General features: G+C 42.4%; 2 protein-coding genes across 5 annotated transcripts in view; one reads left to right on the top strand and one right to left on the bottom strand.

Annotated features, from left to right (window-relative positions):
- Positions 1 to 13,804, top strand: part of LOC122808226 (multiple epidermal growth factor-like domains protein 10) — a 693,858-nt gene extending 680,054 nt beyond the window's left edge. Inside the window, exons 23-25 of the mRNA XM_044079188.1 lie at positions 2,824 to 2,886; positions 9,643 to 9,843; positions 12,361 to 13,804. Of these exons, the coding sequence (XP_043935123.1) occupies positions 2,824 to 2,886; positions 9,643 to 9,843; positions 12,361 to 12,509 (413 nt within the window). The 3' untranslated portion in view covers positions 12,510 to 13,804. The remainder of the gene's footprint in view (positions 1 to 2,823; positions 2,887 to 9,642; positions 9,844 to 12,360) is intronic.
- Positions 13,805 to 13,914: 110 nt separating this feature from the next.
- Positions 13,915 to 27,201, bottom strand: part of LRRC71 (leucine rich repeat containing 71) — a 2,015,367-nt gene continuing 2,002,080 nt past the window's right edge. For all 4 annotated transcript variants that reach the window (XM_044079834.1, XM_044079832.1, XM_044079831.1 and 1 more), the window contains one exon: positions 13,915 to 14,366. In XM_044079834.1, the coding sequence (XP_043935769.1) occupies positions 14,247 to 14,366 (120 nt within the window). In that variant the 3' untranslated portion in view covers positions 13,915 to 14,246. The remainder of the gene's footprint in view (positions 14,367 to 27,201) is intronic.

The following is a 27,201-nucleotide window of genomic DNA, read 5'->3' as shown; positions in this document are numbered from 1 at the left end:
GAGTAGCCTCTGGATATTATTTGAAGCATCCAATGGTCCACACTAATGGACTCCCAAGCCATTAGGTGCAATGACAATCTTCCCCCAACTGTCTCCAGAGTAGGACAGTCTGGCAACCCCTCAGGGTTGCTGCTTGGGTCTGTCCGAGTAGGTCTCCCTAGACCCAAAATTCCTCGGCCCCCCTCTGCCTCTGGGGCAGCATCTGTCTTGTCCCCCTCTGCCTCTAGGGGACGAGTTGTCCTGAGAGTCCCAGGAAAGCTGTGATTTTCGGAACCACATCTTCTTTTGCCCTCTCTGATTCCTAGAAAAAGATCTTTGAGGGACAGAGAAGCAGACTCCAGCAGCAGACAGAGTCTTCCCGTCCTTCTTGCTCTGGACCAGAGTGTCACGTACTGCCTTCCCAAACAGGGAAGAACCATCGAAGGGAGCATTTGTGAATGACACCTTGAAGAGGTCCGCGAATTGACACAGTCTAAGCCAAGCGTGTCGCCTCATAGCTATGCCAGTCCCAGCCACCCTAGCCGCTCCTTCCGTGGCATGGGAAAGAAGATGCATGGACGTGTTCAAAACTGATTTTAAGAGTCGACATTTTCACGGAAAATAATCACTTGTCCTCGGGGCGACACAGCAAATTCTGTGACTAGATCTCACTGAAGTTATATGACGTGTGCCAAATAATTCAGCGCTTGAATGGAAAACATCACTGAAGAAAACACTCGCTTCTCAAACCAATCCACTGCCCTAGAGTCCTTGTCTGGAGGGTGGACCGAGGAACTTTCCTGTGCCAGTTCCCTCTTGGTGGCAGCTGCAACCACCATAGCATCCACCGGGGATCCCTTGTACCAGGCCTGTCTGTCTGAGGGAGTAGAGAGGATCCTGTCCAGGCATTTTGGTATCGGCTCTATGGTGTCAGGCTCCTTCCATGCCCATGTGGTAATAAGCTCCACTAAGGGATCCGCACGAGGGGACACCCAGGATGTAGATGGGCCTGTGCCAAAGGCCTCCAGGAACAATGACTCATCCGTAGAGGGTTTTGGGACTGACCAACCTCCCTTCTGGCGGAGGATCTCCATGATGTCTCCAAAGGAGACATCCTCGGGAGGTGACCTGGGGGAACCCTCTCCTTCATCTAAGTCAGTATCTTCTGTCAGGGACTCGGGGGAGTCCAGGTGCCTCCTTTTACATGTGTGCTTATGGGGACCCTCTTCAGTGGGACTCTCTAAAGAGGACTTGTGAGTCATGGGGGATTCCACTACAGGATCCATCTGGGGGGTCCTCTAGCACAGGCTGTCCCCAGGACAAATGGAAGAGAGTCATAACCAAATCCACGGGAACCTAGGAAATAGGCTGGGGTCTTGATCCTTGGAAGAGAACCCTCTCCATCACATCGAACGCCGATGGAGAGCATACCTCCTCTTAGCATGCAACAAGGAGGAAGCTCTCCCCAGCTCCACCGTGAGGATCGGGGCCAAGGCAGAAGTAGCCAGGGCTCCGAAGGAACGGCTCGGATCCGACAACATCGGAGCCGAAGACACCTCCATCTCCTCGGATCCGACTCCCCATCATCAGCCCTGAGACTTGCTCGGATCCGAACAGGTCGGATCCGAGGAACTCAAGGTAATCACTGGCGTCAAGGTTGGAGGAACTGTCGGCACTGAATCCCCAGTTCCAAGGATCCTCGGATTCATAAACCCCGAAACCACAGGCCGGATAAGGGAAGGAGAAATTGGATGAAAGAAGGCAAGGAGATCCCCTCTCCAGAGGGAGATGGGCCTGTCAAGACTCCCATTTGGATTTGGGTCCGAATGAACCTCCTCATCATCCTGTCCATATCCAACTCCAACAGACTCTGAGTCGAGCGCGAGGAGGCGACCGACTCAGATCTGGCTGGTCGGTGCAATGACCTCAATGAAGGCCTCGGGCCAAGGGCTCCGTCAGCTCCTGGGAGAACCTTGGGGAGTGGAGCTGAGGAAATGTCCTAGTCAGTTTGGAAGGCAGGCTAGGGAAGAGCTCCCACTCTGCAGGGCCTATCCCCTCTCTTCCCTTTGTCCTTCTTTTCCTTTCCTTTAGTCCCCCCTTCAACAGGCCTAGTGGGAGGTTGAGTCCCAGCCTGAGGGGGGTTTGAGCAGTTACTGGAAGAGCCGAGGCCGAGGTTGCTGTGTCTACGGAAGAAACTGGCAGAAGGCCCTTAGCTATCACCTTTGCCTTCCTTTCTTTTAGGGCCCTGGGGTTGAACCCCGCACACACACTACACTGTGTTGAAAGATGGGAACACCCAGGTAAATAACACACAGAGTGTGGCCATCAGCTGGTGAAAGCTTATGGACACACTCTGTGCATTTTTTAAAAGTAGGTTTAGGCTGCTCAGCCATACTATAAACCCACTCAGTCAAGACTTAACCCAACACTGCAACACACACACTAAAGTCTGGAAGGCCTGCTATACTACTTTACTACAACTTAAATTTTTTTTTTTTTACACAAAAAAAATGACGAACAGCGAAGGGGGGGATAAGGTAAACTAACGACCACACACACACACACTAAAAGCACAAGAAAAACTATTCACTTACGATACCCAACTTGGAGCTAAAGAGATCACAATGCTGATTCATGAAGCGGCAAACGAGATCTGTGGGGAAGGTAGGAGATGTAAGGGATTATGGGTAAGGGGAGGAGCTTGGAGCAGATGCTTGAAAAAGTTGCCGGCTTGGATCTGATATGGATCCGAATACCCACAGGTTGCCGATAAATTAAATTAACTACTTCAGATCATCTCTTTTCTGCTAAATAACAGTAATACATTGTTCTTTATTTTTGTAGGAGCCCATGGAATAGATCGGAGTTACAGCTGTGGCAACAGCCTAGGAAAGTACTACAACAAAGGTAGGTAAATGATAATATGCATTACAAAATGGGGATGACCTTCTTTAAATTCCTTTGGACTAATGACTATATAGCTAACAATATTTTTCTATCTATAATGAAAAACGTTCAAGATGTCAGTGTTGCATATCATGACCTGGTGGCTTTGAGTAGGAGAAATGAAAATTTGTGTATTAAATGTAGTCCCTTTATATTTATGTAAAATGTCCATATCTTCTGTATCTCGCTTTGTTCTGCACTGAGCCAGTGAACAGTCTTTTGAGATTAGTGCCCTTCCTTGAGAAACAAATTTAAATCAGTCATTTGTTAAATGGTTTAAGTGGGCTGGTCCATAGACATTTAGGTGCAACCTAGACTGCAAGGGAATGTGTAAATACAACATATAAATATATGACAAGTTAAGTATATATAATTCATGGGCATGTTTTGCAAACAGGGAAGAAACGGGAATGCAAGTAGAAAACCCTTGCAGGTAGACAAAGAACATCTAACCTCCTTGCAGACAGAGTCAAAAGTCAGGACTGAAGCCCAGAACATGGAACGGTGAAGCAAAGATTTTTCCACAGTGCCAATGAGCAGCCCACTGAGCTACCATGCTGCTCAGTGAGTCACTCTGGTATTTCATCTTTCCTCAGAAACACATCCGATCTCTGCTTAAAATTACATTTTGTACAAAAGCATGGGAACTCAATATAAAGTGGCAAAAAAAAAAGAAAAGAAAAGATTAAAACAGAAAATACACCCCTGGGATTCCACCTATGTCCCTGCTGGACAGTGGCATAGGGTGCTGACTTGTTGGAACATAGGCTAAATTCTTGGTTAGGCTTGTAAGGGTCTCAAGGCCAATAGCCTAGTAACTTCCTATGATCCTACGACAGACAAAAGGGGTTATCACAAACAGTACTATGTGTACTATGTATACAGTCAAGTTATTTAAAAACTGCACAAATATTCATAGCTCATAATGCAAAATATAATGCAAATATGTAATGATCTCTGTGAGATAATCTGGACTGGTTAAGATTTTAAAGTATTACATGCTTGCAAAGAGTCTCTCAGTACAAGTTGGCACAGCCTGCAAATGCCAAATGAATATCATAAAGTACAACTTGCAGATACCAAATAAGCACAATAACAGCCAATGATAATCAGTATACCACAACCAGATTCCAGCTCTGGAAAATCCTAGCCATTCTATGTTGTGCAGATAACATTTAGTAACCCACTGTGGAAGGCTTATTAAACTACTCTTTAAAGAAAGCAGAAGAAAGAGACCCAAATAAGTAACTTTTGAGAAAAGAATTACTGTAAAAGACATAGGTTACTCAGCCATAGTTCTAAAAAATAGTTTGACTATGCATATCCTATAATGCAAAGCATCACATAAAGCAATTTATTTTGTCAAAAATTCTACACTGAATTTAAAATATAGCTGATTAAGTGGTAAAAGTAAACATTTTAAATGTCAAGGCCAGCTATGTTAAAACCAAAACATGGAGAGTGAATGGCCAAAAAGGACTTACATGTAAGCCTGAGATGGACATTTCTCAGAATATTCACTTTTTCCAAGGTATGGCAATCTCAGAGTTGGTACACATAGGTTTTTTTTTGGGGGGGGGGGGGGAGAAGGGCTTTCCCCCTGCAAAAATAAAGAAGTTTAAAGGAGATCGATCTTTTCAGCATGTTTTTGGTCTTTTTTTTTGGCTTGTTAGCACTCAATAGGGAGTCGGTTAAGTAATATACAGGTATTCCTTTGTACTGACTGTGTACTTTATTCTGTTATTTAAAATGTAAGACAACATATATTTAAACTTATATATTTTTCTATTTGTGTAGCTTTCTCTTCTATGTAAACTGTTTGCTCTTTTGCAAACACATGCTGAGATTGAAATTGGTCCAGTTAGGGGCAGTTCTCTACCCTACTGAACACATTTAAATAAATAATAAATAAACAAACTTTAGTATTTTAACAGCAAATTGAATGATACAGAATTGCAAATACAGCCATTACCATGCAGACTAGCAAATGATATTGTTTCTTATGCAGAAAATATTCTTTTCTTTGTAGCTGAATTACAGCCACTTTCATTTTTTTCAGGAGGCAATGTCCTCCTATGACTTGACAGTAAAACTGTTAGGATAACAGAAAGACCCTCTGTTGCATCCTAATACATCTATTGTAATATATAGGCTATAATATGTTTCTGCCAACTGATGTATGAGAAGACCCTTTTTCCTGTAAAGATATAGTGCAGGTAGAATACTTTAGTGTTTTAAATTGTATTGGTCTTGTTCTCATGCCTCCCAAACAACAGTTTTCTGACAATTAAATAATTTTTCATTTTATAAACCTAACCCCCACCTGAGCATGGTGATGTGAGCAAATCACATCACTGTAAGTGCTGCCTTCACCTCCTTATTCTGATGCGCTTGCTTTCCCACATCAACATGCACAGACAAAATACACACACACACACACACACACACACACACACACACACACACACACACACACACACACACACACACACACAAACTGGAGGCTACGCTCTCTCAACCCAAGACTGGATCAGACAGTCAAGAGGAGAAGGGAAATATTGGCATCTCACCACCAGTCTCACATAGACCCATTAAACCAGCACCGGCAAAAACACACATAAATACAAGAAAACATACTCGGAGGCTCTAAATAAAAATCTGCAAAAGCAACAGAGACCTCCAAAGCAGACATCCACGCAACCTCCACCCCCCCCCAACACAAACCATGAAACACATACTTCACAAAACCAGCATGCCACACAATCACAGCCCTTAAGGCAAAATAACATACCCAACATTCTAGTAATAGGTGACTCTATAGTCAGGCACACTGATGTCCCACTCATTAGGCTGAATAAGGAGAAGGTTACTGTTAGCTGCCTGTCGGGTGCCAGGATCCGCCACATAACACAGCACTCAGGTCGCTCCAAAACAAGTACAAATACAACTATGAAATTTGTCAGTGTTGGTGTGAATGACCTGAGCCGTACCTCCCTGGACTACTTGAAAAGAGACATGGAAGAGCTCTCTGATCACGTAGTCCAGGCCAGTATGACCCTGACCCTGAGTAACATCCTGCCCTCACCAAGAATGATACAATGGTATAAAGAAAAAAATATAAATTTCAACAACTGGCTAAGTTTCTGGTGTCATTCAAAGGGGATCCAGTGTCTGTCCACCTGGGATGACATACTCGACAAGCCACGCTGCTTTGCTAGAGACGGCTTGCACCTGTCACCTTTAGGCTTTCAAATACTGGCCAAGGCTCTTGCCACCCCCATAGTGCCTTTTTTTAGGCAAGGCTCAAAAGACAAGCCCACCACCGTAAATAGCAAAAGTAACAAAAATCTGAAGGTAATGCTACTTAATGCCAGAAGTCTAAACCTCAAAATGCATGCACTTGAGGCACTCCTCGGTATGGAGAAAATCGATATATGTGCAGTAACAGAAACCTGGTTTAAGGCTCCAGAGAGCACCCCAGCACTACCAGGCTACAACTCATACCATACATTTCGGCCACAGAACCCAGACCAAAATACAAAAGGCGGGGGAGTATCCAAATTTATCAAGGATACCCACACCTCCAGGTTAGTGGCACAGCACGATGCTTCAGAGATCATCCATGTGCAACTAACAATGGACAAAACTGCAATTCAAATTGTAGCTTGCTACAGAACACCCACCATGTCCCAGGACCCCCATTCCGCATTTCTGGAAACACTGGGAAACATAAAGGTCCTACCAAACACCCTAATATTGGGTGATTTCAACTACCCAAACATTAACTGGGAGAACTACTCAAGTACTAACTCCCTTGCCCAACATTTCCTAGAATTTATAAACTCAAATGCCCTGGATCAACTGGTCAACACTTCCACCAGAGGTAACAACATATTGGACCTGGTCATCACCAACATGAGCGACCGGTGTTCCACACTGGAGATCAACCCCTCGCTGGTTAGATCTGATCATAAACAAATCACTTTGGATATCCACATTCCGCCCCCACCCCATACAAGGAAACCACCGTGAAAAACTTTTCAAAAGCAAACTTCACGTTACTTAAGACCGAGGTGAAAGTTTCAAAGCCCCCATGCTAAAGGATAATGCTGTCCAAGCCGCAAAATCCTTTACTAATGCATTCTATGGGACCTACAAGAATGCATGGATCATGCTACCCCAAGCAAAACCAAGACTCACTCCTCCAAGAAAAGGAAACCAGTCTGGTGGACCCCTGCCATAAACAAGCTATACAATGGAAGGAGGAAACTAGTACAGAAAAGAGTAAAATCCCAAGAAGGAAAGACATTCTTGATCAGTATCAGCAAGAAACTACAATCCCTCATAAAATTATCCAAGGCGAGCTTCGAAAGGAAAATTGCCAAGGACTCCAAAGATAACCACAAGGCATTCTTTAGCTGTGGCAATGCTCATATCTGCTCGGAGTTAATGCAGAATGACACAAAATACACTGAACCAACTGATATTGCCAACATCCTGGCAGACAGGTTCAATGCAAACTTCACCCCCTCTCACCCCCAAAAGGGCCCATAACCATACCAGAAGAATGTACAGCCCCTGAAATCACAGACACTCAGGTTAAAACAGCCCTCTCCAAAGCCAAAAACACAGCATCAATAGGACCGGACGGTGTCCCAGGCTGTATCCTACACAAGCTCAAAGATGAACTAACCCCTCACCTAAACACACTGTTCAAACTCAGCCTCTCCACAGGCTAAGTACCCAAAGAGTGGCGGACAGCAACGGTTATTCCGCTCCACAAAGATGGAGCCACAACAGACCCCGGAAACTATCGCCCAAAAAGCCTGACTAGCTTGGTCTGCAAAGCTATGGAGTGCATCTTCATGGAACTCATTAACAGAGACATTGGGAACCTCCAAACACTGGACCCTCCCAGTTCGGCTTTGTTAGGGGCAGATCATGCCTCCTAAACCTGGTGGACTTCTTTGAGACAGTTACCAAGGTGGTTTACTATCATAATTTTGAATGACACTCGGTCGACTGCACTAAGTTCGACCTATGTCACAAGATGGGTTGCCAATTGGCTCACGTACAGAACCCACATGGTGAAAGTTGCGGGAGCTAGGTCTGACTCTAAACCAGTTACAAGTGGCATTCCCCAGGGCTCAGTCCTAGGACCCCTCCTGTTCGCCATATACTTCTCAGAGGTACAGGCAAGCACAGGAGGACTATGGCTGACCAGGTTCGCAGATGACTGCAAACTAGGGGTTATAAGTGACTCTCCAGCTGACACAGATATCCTCCAAAAGGGTCTCACTGAGACGGATGCCTGGTGTTAAACTCATGGCCTCAAGCTAAATGCCAAAAAGTGCATAGTCATCCCCTTTGGGAAAAACAAAGTACACACACACTACCACATAGGTGGTAGCCCCCTAAATATGGAAAATGTAATAAGGGATCTGGGGACCCAAGTAGATAGTAATCTCTCCTTTGATAATCACATTGCCAAAGTGGTTAAAAAATCCTTCTATGTGGCCCACCTAATTACTAAAGGGTTTGCATCCAGATCAAAAGAGGTAATTTTACCCCTCTACTCATCACTCATCAGACCCGTCATAGAGTACAATGCCCCATTTGGGATGTACCGTACAAGACACCTGCAACAGCTGGAAAGACCATAGAAGTACCTCACCAAGAGGATCACTGGCCTCAAACAGATGCCCTATGCAGCTCGACTGAAGAAACTCCAGCTGTACTCGGTTGCATACCTCCTAGTCAAAGGTGATCTCTGCCTGACATAGAAGGCCATGTTCAACCCAGAATTGATGGACATGCTCCACCTAAAGAAAACCTTATCCCCTCAAGCCACATGCTCTAGGGATCTAAACTTCACCACAACAATAAATAGGATGTGCTGGAGGGATAGATTCCTGTCCCAGAGACCTCCCATGCTTTGGAACAAGATTCCAATCTACATTAGGCAGAGCTCCTCACTAACACTCTTCAAGAGAAACCTTGATGAGTGGATGGGAAACAGAAAATTTACCCCGGGGATCACTTTAGTCGCTTTGCTGGACAGAGGCACAGGGAACTAATCTACCTACCTATGAACCTATGAACAATCACCAATATGGGGAATTTACAAGACTGACAGTTAAACAGTATGTCCTTGTGATATAGGAAGAAAACGAAACACCTATCAAAGCAAACAAACAAAAAAAGTATGCTGAACATGCTAACACAGGGAGGATTTGCTGATTTTTTACAAAAAATAACCCATATGAAAACTGATCTGCAGAACAAAGCACAAGTAGTTAGTAATGCTAGCTGCTATATTAATTAATTAATTAATTAATTAATTAATTAATTAATTAATTAATTAATTAAAAGTAATTTAAAAACAAATAAATAAACAGCAGGATGACCAGGCTGTCATGTTATATGCTGCTAAATCAGAAAAATAGAAGAGGAAAGAGACAAATTATAGGTTGTGTTCTTCTGTGACACTGCTATGACATCAGAGATGATTGCATGTGGTGAAGCTCCTCCTCCACGGGTGTATTAGGGTGAAACTTCCCACACACTGATGTTACTGTATATATTATATTTGTTGTAATTTTATCATTTTAGTGTTTCTCTGCTGTGAGTTTTAGTTTTCTGAGCTTGTAATGTATGTTATCCCAATTTTCAAATGCAGCAAAATAAATTCTCACTCTTGCCGTAATAATTTTTCAGAGTTTAGCAAGAACTCTACCATCCGAGTGAGTGATGTCTCACTGAATAGTGAAAATCCTTATGCAACAATAAAGGATCTTCCAGAACTTATAACAAAACCATGTGAGAGTAGCTACATGGAAATGAAGTCTCCCCTACATCGTGAAAGAGCATTCACTGAGGTGGCTCTGTATCCGCCGTCCTGCAGAAGAAAGGAGGAAGGTGAGCATTTTATCTTTATACTTCAGATGGAATAAAACTTATGTGATGAAACTAGCATTTACAGTGTTGCAGTATGTCTTTTAATTTTTATAATATTTCTAGCAGAATGAAAATGGGTGACTTTCTGAAATGTTGGGACCCACTAGAGCAAGTCCTAGAACACGGAGACTGAATGGCTGAAAAAGCAGATTTACATATAATAAGTCCAAGATGGCCATGTCCCAGAAAATTCCTTTTTCTCTGAGTATGGCAGTCTCAGAGTTTATATATATATAAGTTTGGGGTGGAGTACAGTGGGGCTTGCTCCAATGCAAAAAAGAAGTTTAAAGGAGAAGAGCAATGTTCGAGATTCTTCGCCTGGATTTTCAGTCTTTTTTTTTTTTTTAGCATGCCAGCTCTCAGCATTTTGTGTGCTGACATTTCAATATGGAATTATGAAAAAAAAATTCATATTTTTTCATAGACTATTGTCACTTCATTGAAAAAATATCGGGAATAGAATATGTATACTGAGTGGCTCTGTGACTCATAATTCATCAGATTACTCTGTCCTAGTTCACAAGATTTTTGCAAAAAAGTGCAGTAAATGTTGCATTTACAGACTACAAACAATAGCTAGCAAACATTTTATCTGTTTATTTGATGACTGGCTAGTTACTTTTGAAATGGTAGCAGTGCATTTTAGATTCTGTACTTTGGTACTATCTGAATTTAAAAATAACTAAGTTAATTTGTAAAAGGACTTGCTCTAGTGTAAAAGGTAAACTATGATTAAAACCTAAAAAAAACATTTTGATACACAACTCGCTGCTAATATCACTACATCACTATAAATAGGATGAAGGAGCAGTTTTATTTTTGGCTAAGCCATGCATACCTTAAAGTATAGCTACCACACCACATCACATCAAACACACCCACTGTAGAGCGGTTCTATATTAGTTTGCCAAAATTTATTTTCAGCAAACACGTATTTGTCGACCCCTATTCAGCAAAAATCACTCTTGCGAGTCGCTGAATAATCCGTGTGTGTGTGTGTGTGTGTGTGTGTGTGTGTGAGTCTGTGTATCTGGGTGGCTGTCATACTTCAATAAACCCCTGGACTAATGTGGGGGGAATCCCTAGCTGCCAGGGATAACTCTTAAAAATCAGGCCTGAGGCACTTAGACATAACAGGGTTCAGGGTGCATGGGGAAATACATGACAGCATGGATAGCTCTTGTATCTTGTGCTTTATGGCTTCTTTACCAAGATGCACTAGGAACTGTTAGACTCTAGGAATAATTCCCTTGTGGTTAATAGCACTTTAACAGTACAGAGAGTACAGAGATCTGGAGGAAACACTAGAATACAAGAATAACTTCCTCTTGCGCTTTAACAAAACTTTAACAGTACATGGATCAGGGGAACCACAAGACCCCAGGGAGTACTTAGCAGGAAATGATGCAGGACACTCTAATGTCTGGCATTAAATGTGTGACTGCAAGCTTCCATCATTTATGAGAGCAGGGAAAGAAGGCATCAGGGATGTTCAAACAACTCAGGGACAGATATGGGGTTTGTGGTGTTTTTGTGTGTGTGTGTGTGTGTGTGTGTGTGTGTGTGCGCGCGCACACATGCGCGTGCCCGTTTGTGTGCATGTGCACGTGTGTTCATACAAGGTGTGTATTGTGTTTGGGAGAGTGAATGTGTGTGTCTGTGTTTCCATGATGCATCTACCAATTCTGTTAACTGCTGCAGCAAGTGCCGAGCTGCACTTCATGGATGTTAAAGCAATTAAGCGACACTCATACTAGCCCATAATAAGGTGTTTCTTCATTTTGACTAATGCATCCCTGAATCACAACATACTGCATCTTTACATGTCTGTGTTTCTGGTTGGATGAGGGTAAATAAAATACATAAAATAATACTGTAGTGACAGAAGCACACCCAGTTTAAAGCTAGCCATACATCACACTAATTAGTATAAGGCAAAAATGGATGATTATTGTAGGCTTAGTTAAGGGTTAAGCATACTTGATATTTGGAAGTGAGGAATTTTATAAGGTAGTTCTATTCTAATTATAACTTCTTCAACAGCAGTGGTAGTGTTCCTCACTAAATACTCTAAAATGAGGCCACATTAATAGCATATCAGGAGATCTGCTGCTACTTACCCTGGTTTCACTAGCCTGCTTGAGGGGCAACAGGGAGAGGACAAAGCCCATATCCCTGCTACAGTGCCCAACCTGGAGAGTCTGAAGAGTAGACTGTGAGCATGTTGTTATCTTCAACATATATTAAACATCATCAAATGCCTTTGGGGAAGAAATAGGTAAGGCATAATAGACACTTTGTCCCTGCAGTGTGACAACCCAAGTGATTCCAGCATTCAAGCTTCACCCTTCAAGTAAATGGCTAAGGTTTATAATGAATGGGCATTAGTTGGCCACTTTGACTTGATTTTATTGAGCATAAAAATACTTTTAACTACCAACATTGGAATAATCTGAATTTTTTCATTGTCTATTTCAGAGACAGATGGTATGAAAGCTGCAGGATGTGCCAGTGCTACTTCAAATCACTATGACTTTCCAAAGAACAGTCACATTCCCAGCCACTACGACCTTCCTCCAGTACGACATTACCCTTCCTCTCCTCAGGTTAGAGAGCAAGATCGATGAAGACAAGTTCACAAGTATTCTGGAAGACAATATCAAACCAGGACATCTCTGGTAGGCATAAATAAACCTTGTGGATATTAGCATTCCTGGTGAAAGCTAAATGAAGTACCCATCCTTTCTGAGCTGATGGGTCATGAGAATCATGCAGCTAGTGAAAAGTATTGTTTCAGATCTGGCATGTCTTTCTTCATGCATCAGCTAGTGAATATTATTCCCCACAGTTTTTCTGCTGATTCTGCTATCACTGAACACAGTCTATGTCAAAGGAATGTGGAAACTACAGGACAGAGGCAAGATAAAACGAGCAAAGAGGAAGATCAGTTGCCAGTCTGTGACAGATATGGCAAACTACCTTGTTGCATACATATATTTCATTCTTTCTAGCATGATCCATAAGGAGCAAGATGAACAACATTGGTTAACAAGAACAAAATGTCATATGTTTTTGTTCCATAAACATAAGCAGGTATTGTTAAATAAAAAGATAAAGAGGTGGGTATAGATGGAACGGAGAAATGTTAGATGAGGTTTACAGACTACTTCAGTAGTGAATACTGCAATAGAAAATGCAAACTCTTTTGGGGAATCAGTGAGCCACAACAAAGTGAAATGCTGCAAACTGTCAGTATCAGCTAAAGAGAAAGCGTGAACTGGTTTCAGAAAGCGTCTAAGCTGATCACAGCTCACTTTTTTGAAAGCAAGCTTTGTAATTCCTAATGATTAGGTAAGACCTGTAAACTAAGCTAATTAAAATACTGCTTGAATATTTTCAAAATGATCATGATAACCAAATAACTGGCATGTACACAGGTACATCGTTGCACAGTTAACAGTTTTAAACTCTATTAAATGAAAGACAAGATGAGAAAAGTATTAACATTTTTAGCAATAGTTTATATTTTGAAACAGTTGAAGGAAAGCAACCATACAATGAAACAGACCAAGGAATGAAAACTGTCAGGTACTGTTATATAGAATGAACTACAGGTTGCCACCATTTTGTTCAGCATTACTTCATATGTTTTGGTGTAAATTTTTGCACAACAAACAGGCTACACATGGATAAAACATGGTAGCATAAAGACTTTTTTCTAGCAAAATAAATGTGTGAAATTGTAAATATCTGGCATTGTCAAGTGCTGTTAGCTTTATCTCCTCAGGCTCTACCACATTGGAAGTACTGAATTTGTTTTTTAAGTATTGCAGACACTGGTTGTGTGCAGTGAACCACAGATGTAATGCATATTTTATATTGCACACCTGGACTGAAGTGTAAATAAACGTGTTTCTAAATACATGGCTTTTGCATTTCTCATTAATACGTATGTTTGGTATAAATTAAGGCCAGTATTTGGATTATTTAATTAGAAAAGCAAGGATACAAATCAATGATAACCACATGTAATAACATTATTGCCAAGAAAATGTATGTTTATTAGCTTCTGAGCACAGCTGTTGAAAGAAGAGGTATTAACAAAGTAAACTATCTGTGTTTTCTTCGTTATGTAAAAGCATCATGGATGGCTTAAGGTTATCTATTTTGTATAAAGAGTACATCCAGCACAATTGAAAAAAAGAAGTGCTTAACACCCACCAGGGCAGAATCAATCAAAAAACTTCAATCACCACAAAGTCCAGAAGTTGTATCACAACGTCAAGTCACCACAGGATTTTATTAAACAGGCAGACAGTTGCAGACAGGTACAGACATCCAGCACAATGTCTTGCTACTTGAGGCTATCCTGAGGCAGTCTGTTCTTCTTCAGGTGGCTTGACATTCTTACGAAGAGGATCCCTATTCAGCATTAAATCCTGGAGCATCAGAAATGCCTTGCTGCTTGCAGGGAAACTATTTTTCTGTAAAACATGAAATTAAACTTTACAAATAAGATCACAACCCACTCAAAATGCAATGTACAAATATAAACTTATCCCTATACTCACTCTTAATAATTCTACTACTGACTTACTATTATCTCAAACTGTAGCTCTGTAGTTTAAGTAATATCATTATACCTCATCTGAATGAAAAAGAAGTTATGTACCTACCATAACGTTCCATGTTAGTTGTCCTTCATCTCGCCTTCCTTCTTGCTGGATGGGTTCGGAGCCGATCCTCAGCTCCGACTTGGCCACTTACTATAGCTCGAGAGCTCTTTACTGACTCGAGGCTACCCCTTATCCCAGAATGCCCAGTGTCAGCTACCCAGATCTCGTTTGAGATAGCTCACACTAGACATTAATAAACCTGGATATACAGTTAATTGTCATGGTTTGCTTGGGAAGCAACTAATAACAAAACAAATTAGCCAGTGAAACCATTGAGAAACTCGTCTCAATCCTCGAGGAAGGGGGAAGGAGGGAGGGACGCAAGAAAGAAGGTGAGATGAAGGACAACTAACATGGAACATTATGGTAGGTACATAACTTCTTCATGTTAAGTTGTCCAATCTCGCCTTCATTCTTGCTGGATGGGACAGCATCCCTAGCACCTCAATCCTGGGTGGCTCATTGGAACAGACTCTTCAGAACCATGGAACCAGAGGAAGCCCTGCCCTGGGAGACCACATCTGCTTTGTAATGTGAAATTAATGTATGAGGATCTGCCCAAGTAGCTGCTGCACAAATTGAATCTATGGGCAATCTAGATTGAAACACTACCGAAGTAGCTACTGACCTGGTTGAATGACCTTTGGGTTTAGCTGGAAAGTCTTTTTGTCGCAAATGGTAAGTATGGGCTATGGTGTCTGATAACCATTTTGACAATATTACTTTAGAAACTGGAAGGCCTTGTTTGTTGTTAGCAAATGAAAGGAACAACTGATCTAATTTTCTCATCTCTTTAGTTCTATGGAGATAGAAACGCAGTTGTCTATGCACATCCAATTGGTATAATCTGTATTCTGCCTTGTTAGAATGATTAGGAAAAAAGACTGGAAGTTTAATGGATTGATTCAAATTGTGTTCTGAACAAACTTTGGGTAGAAAAGATGGGTTGGTTCTCAACTCTGTCTTTGTGAAAAAACTAGGTCTGGAGGGTGAACACACAGTGCATGAAGTTCTGAAACACATCTGGCAGAAGTAATAGCAACTAAAAAAAGAGTATTCCAAGAGAGAAATTTCAAGGAACATGATGCTGCTGGTTCAAACGGTGGCAGTATCAAGGAAGCCAAAACCAAATTGAGATCCCAAGGTGGAAGGGGCTCTTTCACTGGGGGCCTAAGTAGAGATGTACCTCTCATGAAGGCCTTACAGAGTTTGTGAGACATTATGCTGGAGTTAGAAACTCCGATATGAAAATTTGAAATGGCAGCTAGTTGTACTCTGATGGTAGCAGCCGCTGCACCAAAATGAAACAGTTCTGCTAAGAAATCCAAAATCTCGTGTACAGGAGCTGTAAAAGGATCTAAATACCTGGAGTCTGCCCAGTAAGAGAATCTTTTCCATTTGCTAACATAGACTTTCCTTGTATTTGTCTTATGGGAGGAAACAATAATATCACGCACTGCTGGAGAAATATTGGGGAGCCTGGCTAGGATTGGAAGTGGAGTAACCAAGCTGTGAGCTTGAGAGATTGGAGGATCGGTGTAGACCGTCTAACTGATGAATCAAGAGGTCTGGTACTGGGTCCAGAATCCAAGGCTGGGCTAGAAGGTAAGGGTGAAGGAACGGAAACCAAATCTGTCGAGGCCAATAGGGGGCAATGAGGATCATTTTGCAACCCAACGATTTTGCTTTCTGAATGATTTTTGGAATTAGGGGAAAGGGGGGGAAATGCATAAAGGAGTCCCTGAGGCCAATCGTGTACTAGAGCGTCCTTGGGTGTCTGACCTGGAGGAGGAACATGGGAGAAGTAGCTGCTGCATTTGTTGTTGAGGGGAGAGGCAAAGAGATTGCAGCAAGGCTGGCCCCATTTGCGGAAAATAATATCCACAATTTCCTGTTTCAGAGACCACTCGTGAGGCATGAGGATAGTCCTGCTGAGCCTGTCCGCTATTACGTTGGATGTCCAAGGGATATGCGTTGCTGTCAGAAAATGTTGGGAGGAAATCGCCCATTGCCACAGTCTGAGGGTCTCTTGGCACAAGGGGTATGACCTGGTTCCGCCCTGTTTGTTGATGTACCAAACCACTGACATATTGTCCGTCTGTATTACAATAGTCCAATGCAGGGAGAAAGTCTTGAAGAGCTTGCAATGCTAGCAGCACCACTCTCATCTCCAGGACGTTGATGTACAAGTGGTACTCGTGAGGTTGCCAAGTGCCTTGGACTGTCTTCCCTAGATAATGCCCCCCCACCCTATCAGGGAAGCATCCGTGGTCACTGTGGCGACTGGATGGGGTTCCATGAAAGGTCTGCCCTGAGTAACTAGTGGGGAGACCATCCACCAGGAAAGGTGTCTTTTGCAAGATTCCGTAATTAGCATCATGTGAGACATGGGCAATTCCGGGAAGGACCATTGTGTGAAAAGAAGCCACTGAAGGATTCTCATGTGAAAACGTGCTAAGGGAACTAGAAGAATGGCTGCTGCCATGGTCCCTAGAGCTTGAAGAACATATTTGACTTGAATTCTTTTGCTCCTCAGGAGAAGTGACACCTTTTTTCGAGTAATGGAAACTCTTTCCTGAGGCAATTTTACAATCATTTTTCTTGTGCTTAGCTCTGCTCCTATGTATGTAATAGACTGACAGGGCAACAAGGCAGATTTTTCAAAGTTTATTGTGATTACTAGTTGAGCACAGGATGTGATGGTGTAATCTCGTGCCTCTATAAGTTGTTGCCTGGTGGTAGCAGTGAGGAGCCAGTCGTCCAGATAAGGAAACCCCTGGAATCCTATACGTCTCAGGTGAGCCATGACTACTGCCATGCATTTGGTGAACACCCTGGGGGCTGTGGTGAGACCAAAGGGCAGAACTCTGAATTGGTAATGACTGGCCCCTAGCCGGAAGTGTAGAAATCTCCTGGACCATCTGTCCATTTTTATATGGTAGTACGCATTCTTAAGAACTATGGAGTACATCCAATTGTCCTGACCCATTAAGGGGAGAATGGACTGCAGTGTTACCATCCGGAATTTTTCTTGCTCTACAGATTTGTTTAACCTGCTGAGATCCAGAATTGGTCTCCAGTCCCCTGCCTTTTTGGGCACTAAAAAGAATTTTGAGTAAGTTCCGGATCCTACTTGGTCTGCGGGGAAGTCCTGGATGGCTCTTTTTTCTAGCAGTCTTGAAACTTCTATGATTGCCTGATCCTTACATTGGGTGGAACATCTGGGATAGATTTTTTGAAACCAAAGGGGGTTGATGAAAGGGAATCTTGTAACCTCCAGATATAATGGCTAGTACCCATTTGTCTTTTGTAATATTTTGTCAGGTGATTGGGTACAATGAAAGCCTTCCCCCAACTGCCTCCAGAGTTCAGCAGTTGGGCATCCCTTCAGGGATGGTGACAGGGTTTGGAAGAGAACGTATCTCTGTCACCCTGATTTTGCAGACCCCCTCTGCCACGACGGCGGTGTCTGCCATTGCTATTATTTCCTCCTCTGCCCCTGGGGGAAAATTCACCACGTGCATCAGGCAAGGGTCCCTGGGATTTTCAAAACCACATCTTTCCACCCTTTTGACCCTTTGGGTATGGTCTGGTAGGAGTGGAAAAATGGGCTCCGACATCAGAGAGCTTCTTGCCTTCCTGCTGGCACCTGTTGAGCGTGTCTTTCACCTGAGGCCCAAAGAAAGAGGAGCCATCAAAGGGGGTATTGGTGAAGGACGCTCTGAAAGGTTCTGCAAACTGACACAGCCATAGCCAAGAATGTCTCCTAAGAGCCACTCCTGTTCCTGCTACTCTACTCGCTCCATCGGCTGCATATGAAATAAGTTTCATGGAGGAGTTGACTACTGAATTAAGAGTCGCCAGCTGGGTAGCTACCTTGGCTGAAGCTCCCTCAGCTGTTGGATCTTGTAGGGTATCTCCAAGCTCTTTTAGGAGATCTCTCTGAAGCCTAGTAAAATGGGAAAGATAATTCAGCGACCTAAGAGAGAAGGTCGCTGAAGAAAACATTCACTTCCCATATCTGTCCATCGTATGAGAGTCTTCATTCGGTGGATGGACAGATGAGGTTTCAGTTAACTCTCTCTTAGTGGCTGCTGCTACCACCATGGCATCAACTGGAACACCTTCAGTTAAGAATTGCTTGTCTTGAGGAGCTGTGATGAATTTATTGGGTCTCCTCGGGACAGGTTCCATGGAATCTGGAGCTGACCAAGCCTTTCGAGACACTACAGACATGAGTGGATCAAAAGGCGGAGACACCCAGGAGGTGGAAGGTCGGGAAACCAAATGCATCCAGATATACAGACTCGTCCTTGGAGAGGGCAAGGGAAGTCCAACTACGCCTCTGCCTGAGAATCTCAAGGATGTCCGAAAAGGAAACATCTTCAGAGAGGGATCTTGGGGACCACTCCGATTCATCCAGGTCTGTATCTGAGGTGACAGACTCAGGGGAGTCTTGGTGATTCCTCTTGCACTTTCTCTTCCAGAAAGCCTGCTCAGAATGCTCTGGGGAGGTTTTGGAAGAAGAGGGTTCACCCAATGGGGTGTTCTGGGGCATAGGCTCCCTACGCTGTGGGGCTGGAGGAGGAGCAAAGGTTGTCACAGGCACCGAGGGGGGACGGAGCCGATGGAACTGATAGTGGGGCCGTCTGTGGGGACAGCACTTTCCACATGACCTTGAAGGCGTCACAGTCTTGACACAAGGAGGGCTCCAGCTCTGAAGAGACAGGAATCCCACTCTGCGCTGAGGGCAATGGCTCCGAGGTCGATGTGGGAGCTCAGCTCAACTGACCCAATGCTCCGAGAGGGAGAGTGGGGTCAGACAGGGGTCTGATGCCACTTCCTCCCTCAGAGCCGATGAGAGAGCTTCGGTGCCCAGATACCTCGATGGGAGGAAGAACCAAGGTAATCAAAGCCAACGTCAGAGCAGAAGAAGATATCATAGGAGCCGAAGGAACCACTATCGGAGTGTCCATAGACTCCAGCTCCGAACTAAGCACAGTCAGAGGAGGAATCAAAATCGTTGCGGATGGAGCCGAAGCCTGTTGAGGCGGGTATGAAAGCATTTTAGCAAGGGCCTGTGATTTCGGGAACCTGCTGACTACTCTCTCCAGATCCTGATCTGATAACCTCGAGGATCGAGAAGAGTGGGAAGATGAGCAATGACTGGTCTTGCTTTGAAGTAATGGTGATTGTGGCACTGAGCGAATCGGCTCCAATGAAAGAAACCTAGCTCGTTTGTGGCTCCGAGACAGCTCCGAATTAACAGTTGGAGCCGAGGGAAAAGTAGTCTTGTCGGTGCCAAATGGCACCAACACACTTGGTTTGTCAAGCTCACAGGTCGGTTCCGAGCATGGAGCCGACGGTTTGACTGGTTTCAAGGGTTTCACTGGCTGAGATGCTTTAGCCGAAGAATCCTGCTTTAATAATCCATGAAGGATAAGCTTGTTTTTCCGCTCCTGCAGGACCCTTGGACTAAAGGCATGACAGATACAACAAGAGTCCTGCAGGTGGAGAGCCCCCAAGCAGTAAACAAAACTAGTGTGCCCATCTGTCAGAGACATTTTCTGACAGCATGAGTCACACTTTTTAAAACCCGAGGTTTTAACTTCCTTAGACATTTTACCAAAAAGACACACTACAAAGGTAAACTAAAAATTAATAAAGACCATAAAGGAAAGCCTCTAACTTAAACGACTGTCCTTAAGGGGGGGGACTCTCTAATTTAAACGAGTTCAGGGAATAACAGAAGGCCTAGCGACTAAGGGACGATGGCCAACACAGCACAAAAAAACACCACAAGGATGAGATAAGGGGTTTACAAGAAAAGAAACAAACAAAGTACTATAAGGGAAAAAATATATATCAAATTTTAAGCAAATTATTTAAATTTAATATAGAAAAAAGTTATACTAAGCCTGAGCCAGTATTGATCGCAACCTCGCAGCTAAAGCGGCAAACGAGATCTGGGTAGCCTTATGAAGAAGTGAACACTCACATAAGTGAATGTCTGAACAACAATCAGTTTAGAGTGAATGCTCATATAAGCGAACACTCAAAAAAACCCAGTTATTACTTTCTATTTTTTGTAGGGGGGCAAGACCCCCTACACTCCCACACCCCCTGTTAATTATATATGCTAACTCCAAGATGGCACAACAGCGGGGTAAGGGCATATTCCCTTACTCCAGTATAACACAATCCCAGTCAAAAGACTGCTGGCAGAAACTCCATTAGGAAGAACATTCACCCACGAGTACGCTTTTTTTATAGCATGAAAAAGCATTTCTCCTTCCAAATTGTAACTATATACATATATATATATATGTGTGTGTGTGTGTGTGTGTGTGTGTGTGTGTGTGTGTGTGTGTGTGTGTGTGTGTGTGTGTGTGTGTGTGTGTGTGTGTGTGTGTGTGTGTGTGTGTGTGTGTGCATAGACAGAGAACATTCTCCTTACTGGCAAAGTCATTTTGTGGGTAAGGAGTAAACCTGAGAACTGCCACTGTTCATAAAAGCTGGATTAACTTCTTTGTGGCCTTACCTCCCTATGAAAATGCTGAGCTGACACTAAAGAAGAAATGCTCAATAGCATCATAACAGAAAGCTTCCATCTTCATGGTGATGTGGTCCTCAAACATCCATTTCTTTACCCTACTGCATCAGTGGGTTATCGGAACAGCATGAGTATCACTATAAACGCTAGAACTTTTATAATCGGCATGCCACAAATGCTCATCACCCATGAAAATGACAAATAGCAGTTTGCCTTGTCATTCCTTTCCACTCCACACCAGGTACAAATAGTGCCTGAGCCACAAATCAAACCTAGATCACCCAGTTATAGTCAGGACTTTGTTCCTCTATGCCAAGAAGGTTGGCTCTATATTTAGACAATTACATTTTTGTATAAGTTGAGTGCATTTCACAGTCACCCACTTCAGTAAAATGCAAGAAGACAAAATAATTACTCATACATAAGTATGGTCTAAGGTAAAAGGTGTCATGTTACATCCTAATACCATAAAAGAAGCTGAGAAAAAGTACTGTAATGGATGGCCCCAGGAAATAACTGCTAGGAAAGTTGTCATGAAATGCAATTACTTGTCAACAGGTTTACATGAGCAACCTGCTAAAATACATTCAAAGAAGATTTGGATTTAATTTCAATGCCCTTAGTTGCTGGTGATAGAATAAACATGCCCAAGCATGTGGAAAGGGTCTACTATTAACACTGTAGACCAGTACCTGAACACAGTTTTCAATCCTGTAATCTGAGAATACTGCAAAAAAAAGCATTAAGTGAAAACATGCATAAAATTGTTCAGTGTCTTATTCAGGCCAATTGAATCTCTGTTAGTTCAACACCACATACCGATCAGATCAAACCTCCAAATGTCTGCAAAATGGGAAACATTTGCCTTCATCAGATCATTAGATCCTCTGAGGACCTCCACATATCATGCATACTACCACAACACAATGCTTCTGTTGCTGGAAAGAGGAGAGTTGCTCTATTCACTACTACTTGTGGCCACTATACCCCCTGACCTGGTTTGTTTGAGTCCTGCAAACATTTCCCCCCCTTTTTTTTAAGTCTAGCTTCCTACCCTTCCATTTCCTTGTGCCTTACAGAAAATGAGTGCTGCTCCTCTGACAACTTTTTTGCAGTTTCATTAGATTACTTCTGGTCTGGTAGGTAGTAATACCTTGTGGATAAGGCAGAAGACAACCTTTCCTTACCTAAACCACTGTACCAGCCCAAGTAGCCACTGATGTAGGTCCTGGTAATGAATTACAGAGCACTCGTGTAACATATTCGGAGTGAATGCACCTATGGAAGTTAACTGAATCCACCACTTTATTTAGCTTTTTTTCAAACAAGTTGCAGATAAAAGAAAAATGTTTAAAAGACAGGTGAGCCATTCACTGAAGTCCATATTTAAAGGGCAAAATCTAGTAGGACAAAGGGATATTATGGCCATGCAAGCCTTTTCCTGAATCAAGCTGTCAATGCCTTTGAATACATGACTTAACTAATACAACACTTAGCAGACTAAACAGAGATCATGGGTAACTCTAAAACATTACAATATGTGATACAAAACACAACTATTGTGTCCAAACTGAACCTAAAACTGCTTAGTGATAGAAGTACATTCTTGTCAAAAATTTGAAATTATAGAACAGAGACACTTTTGGTAGACTGTATGTCACTACATTGTATATTCATAAGGGGGGGATTCAATAAAGCCTACACAATAATTTTTGCCCGTGTGCGTGTTGCTGCGCAATGCTCATATGGCCGTGAATAGGTTTAGATTCAGTAAACTCTGCATAGCGGCGCAGCGCACACTCACACCCAAACACGGAAACATCCATGGCATTCAATTTACAGCATAAGTAGCTGAACTGTATGCTAATGAAGCAAATCAACATGGTGGAGCAATTCAACAACCTGTAAAAGAACTGTGCAGACTCCGTGCTCATGTTGGCCATTTATTCAAATGTGTTCTGAATACAGCCATGGAAAGGAGTCTACACTGAAACAAGACCAAGTAAAAGTCCGTAGATTTGTACAGAATAGACCATAACATGTAACCCCACACACATTATGACATTTTCAGATGTGGTGGATGCTAGAAAATTAGATTAACAATAGCAATAATTCCTTTTTAAGTGCCATGCATAAATGCAGCATTGCCCCCCCCCAAAAAAAGCTCAAAATGAAGAATGTACTCGTAACTAATGTATTTTATTTTTTTATTCATTTAACATTTACTTACCGGGAAAGTACAATTGGGACAGAGCCCATTTTCAGTTGAAGCCTGGTGAGAAATCCTCCAGACATGTCTTTGGAATGTGGGAGGAAACCAAGAAACCCATGCGAATGCAGGGGAGGGCATGCAGACTCCACACAGAAAGCACCCCAGCCAAGAATTGAACCGGAGAACCTCTTACTGTGAGACAGGTAAAAGTGTAAACCCTATGAAGCATACTATTCATACTGTCATGTAAGCATATGCAGTAAGTATCTGACAGAATACAGTCAAATTGTATCAAAATCTGCATTCCTCTGTGCAGATATATACCTCAGTAATACCCTCCCTTGAATGTACAACATTGGGCTCCCCTTCAGTTTCCCTACACAGTTACCAACCATGTAGATTTAGGGCTGTCAGCACAGTGAAGATACAAATGAGGTCAAAACTCATTAGAATTGCTCAACCCAAAAAAATTGTAACCGTTTAGGGATATTCACTTTCACAGTGCTCATGCTGAATGCATGGCAACAGTGAATGATGACATTAGGAGTGTGTGTCAGGTTACACTTACAGAGGTGTACATGTAGGTCTGTTAAATTTAAAAGTGCATGTAAGCAGTGCACAATTCACAAGTTTTGTTTCATCCTCTTTATTGTTTGTTAAAATGTATGATTTAGGTACATATTAAGTCAAAATTCCTTTTTTAATTTTTGTCACTGTTTGAGTGATGCAGTGTTTAGTGCAACCATGGGAAATGGAGATATGACTGGCAGGTTTCTTGATGCATGTCAAATAACTATTCCTGTGGCAGCATGCGTATGTGTAGGGCTAGAGCACAGAAGGTCCAGAGTTCTAGTACATGGTCGGCAACCTTTCCTCCACATTTTGAGCTGGATGTTTGTGCTATATCACACACATGGAGAAAAGTAATAACAAGATCAGCTGTGATCATCTTATTTTAGGGTCAGTGCACATAGCAGCATGTAGGTACACACCATGCACTAATGAACACCAACAGAGTTGATATATTCAGTAAAGCAGCAGATGTTTTTCACAGGTGCTAGTTACAGCATAAGCAGGTGATTTTCAGTGGTGATCTTATTTCAGGGTCGGTGCACATAGCAGCATGTAGGTACACACCATGCACTAATGAACACCAACAGAGTTGATATATTCAGTAAAGCAGCAGATGTTTTTCATAGGTGCTAGTTGCAGCATAAGCAGGTGATTTTCAGTGGTTATCTTATTTCAGGGTCAGTGCACATAGCAGCATGTAGGTACACACCATGCACTAATGAACACCAACAGAGTTGATATATTCAGTAAAGCAGCAGATGTTTTTCATAGGTGCTAGTTACAGCATAAGCAGGTGATTTTCAGTGGTTATCTTATTTCAGGGTCGGTGCACATAGCAGCATGTAGGTACACACCATGCACTAATGAGCACCAACAGAGTTGATATATTCAGTAAAGCAGCAGATGTTTTTCATAGGTGCTAGTTACAGCATAAGCAGGTGATTTTCAGTGGTTATTTTATTTCAGGATCGGTGCACATAGCAGCATGTAGGTACACACCATGCACTAATGAGCACCAACAGAGTTGATATATTCAGTAAAGCAGCAGATGTTTTTCATAGGTGCTAGTTACAGCATAAGCAGGTGATTTTCAGTGGTGATCTTATTTCAGGGTCGGTGCACATAGCAGCATGTAGGTACACACCATGCACTAATGAGCACCAACAGAGTTGATATATTCAGTAAAGCAGCAGATGTTTTTCATAGGTGCTAGTTACAGCATAAGCAGGTGATTTTCAGTGATCATCTTATTTCAGGGTCAGTGCACATAGCAGCATGTAGGTACACACCATGCACTAATGAGCACCAACAGAGTTGATATATTCAGTAAAGCAGCAGATGTTTTTCATAGGTGCTAGTTACAGCATAAGCAGGTGATTTTCAGTGGTTATCTTATTTCAGGATCGGTGCACATAGCAGCATGTAGGTACACACCATGCACTAATGAGCACCAACAGAGTTGATACATTCAGTAAAGCAGCAGATGTTTTTCATAGGTGCTAGTTACAGCATAAGCAGGTGATTTTCAGTGGTTATCTTATTTCAGGATCGGTGCACATAGCAGCATGTAGGTACACACCATGCACTAATGAGCACCAACAGAGTTGATATATTCAGTAAAGCAGCAGATGTTTTTCATAGGTGCTAGTTACAGCATAAGCAGGTGATTTTCAGTGGTTATCTTATTTCAGGGTCGGTGCACATAGCAGCATGTAGGTACACACCATGCACTAATGAGCACCAACAGAGTTGATATATTCAGTAAAGCAGCAGATGTTTTTCATAGGTGCTAGTTACAGCATAAGCAGGTGATTTTCAGTGGTGATCTTATTTCAGGGTCGGTGCACATAGCAGCATGTAGGTACACACCATGCACTAATGAGCACCAACAGAGTTGATATATTCAGTAAAGCAGCAGATGTTTTTCATAGGTGCTAGTTACAGCATAAGCAGGTGATTTTCAGTGGTTATCTTATTTCAGGATCGGTGCACATAGCAGCATGTAGGTACACATCATGCACTAATGAGCACCAACAGAGTTGATATATTCAGTAAAGCAGCAGATGTTTTTCATAGGTGCTAGTTACAGCATAAGCAGGTGATTTTCAGTGGTTATCTTATTTCAGGATCGGTGCACATAGCAGCATGTAGGTAGACACCATGCACTAATGAGCACCAACAGAGTTGATATATTCAGTAAAGCAGCAGATGTTTTTCATAGGTGCTAGTTACAGCATAAGCAGGTGATTTTCAGTATGATGGACCTATTCCACAAGCTATAAAGCATCCATGTAGCCTCCATTCTGTTTTTTTTTCCCTGAATACTTCAAAACCATGGGAGTGGAGACAAGGAAATTCTAGGCCTGAAATAAAATTGTCTTAACTGCTGCATTTGCAAGGTAAGTCCTGAATCTAGAATGTATTCTTTAATAATATTATGGCATATCCTTGTATATCTTAACATGGTGCATTAATAAAGTAAATAGTGGTGAATTTATACAGACAATACCTTAATATGTGACAGCAGACACTTATTTTACTTATATGTGGTCATTGCTAAATTTTTATTTCTTATTCTTCTCGTTTTTAATTGCACTTGTGATGCACCGTATAGCGCAAACAGCAGAAGCAGGAAATGGCAGTGTTTATCTAGTTTGTGCAAAGCACAGCAGACCACCTAGGAAGCAGACAGACAAAAATAGTAACCAGATACATTAAATTAATGCCCTTGGCCATCGTGAAAATGTGGGCTGGAGTACAGATGGTACTGGGTTCTAGTACAGAGTGTGCAATATTTGTTTTACTGCTATGACATTGCAGTTTGCAGAAATGGAATGCAACATAGACAACTGTTTCCTCAACATTCTTGTGGCAACAGGTGTAAGTGTATGACTGCCATACACATGGTCCTGGGTTCAAATACACTATATTCCATGGCAGACGCTAGCAATGTGGCTTGAGTTTGCGCACTGCTTACCTACATGCAAATAGAAGTAACCCACATACGTGTAGACTTTGTTAACTATCACACAAATCCGCTGCTCACTGCCGTGTGTAACTGTATACACGATGCTTTCTTATCGGCGTTTATTGTCCACTTCCTTTGTATGACATAAAACAACATGTGGAAACATTGCAAATTCAAGGCACATTCTAAGTATACATCATAAAAAAAAAATGGCGGCACTATGTATGGCAGCGGCTACTTCGGCTCAGCAAGGACATGTGCACTGTTTGTCCTATTCTATGTCTAAATTAAGAGAAAAAACTAAATCAGGGAAGATTGCTACCATTAAGTTAATTTA

Source organism: Protopterus annectens, chromosome 8.part0, assembly GCF_019279795.1.
Source record: "Protopterus annectens isolate FY-2018-M chromosome 8.part0, PAN1.0, whole genome shotgun sequence".
Classification (NCBI taxonomy): Eukaryota; Metazoa; Chordata; order Ceratodontiformes; family Protopteridae; genus Protopterus; species Protopterus annectens.
This window is presented reverse-complemented; position numbering and strand designations above follow the sequence as displayed.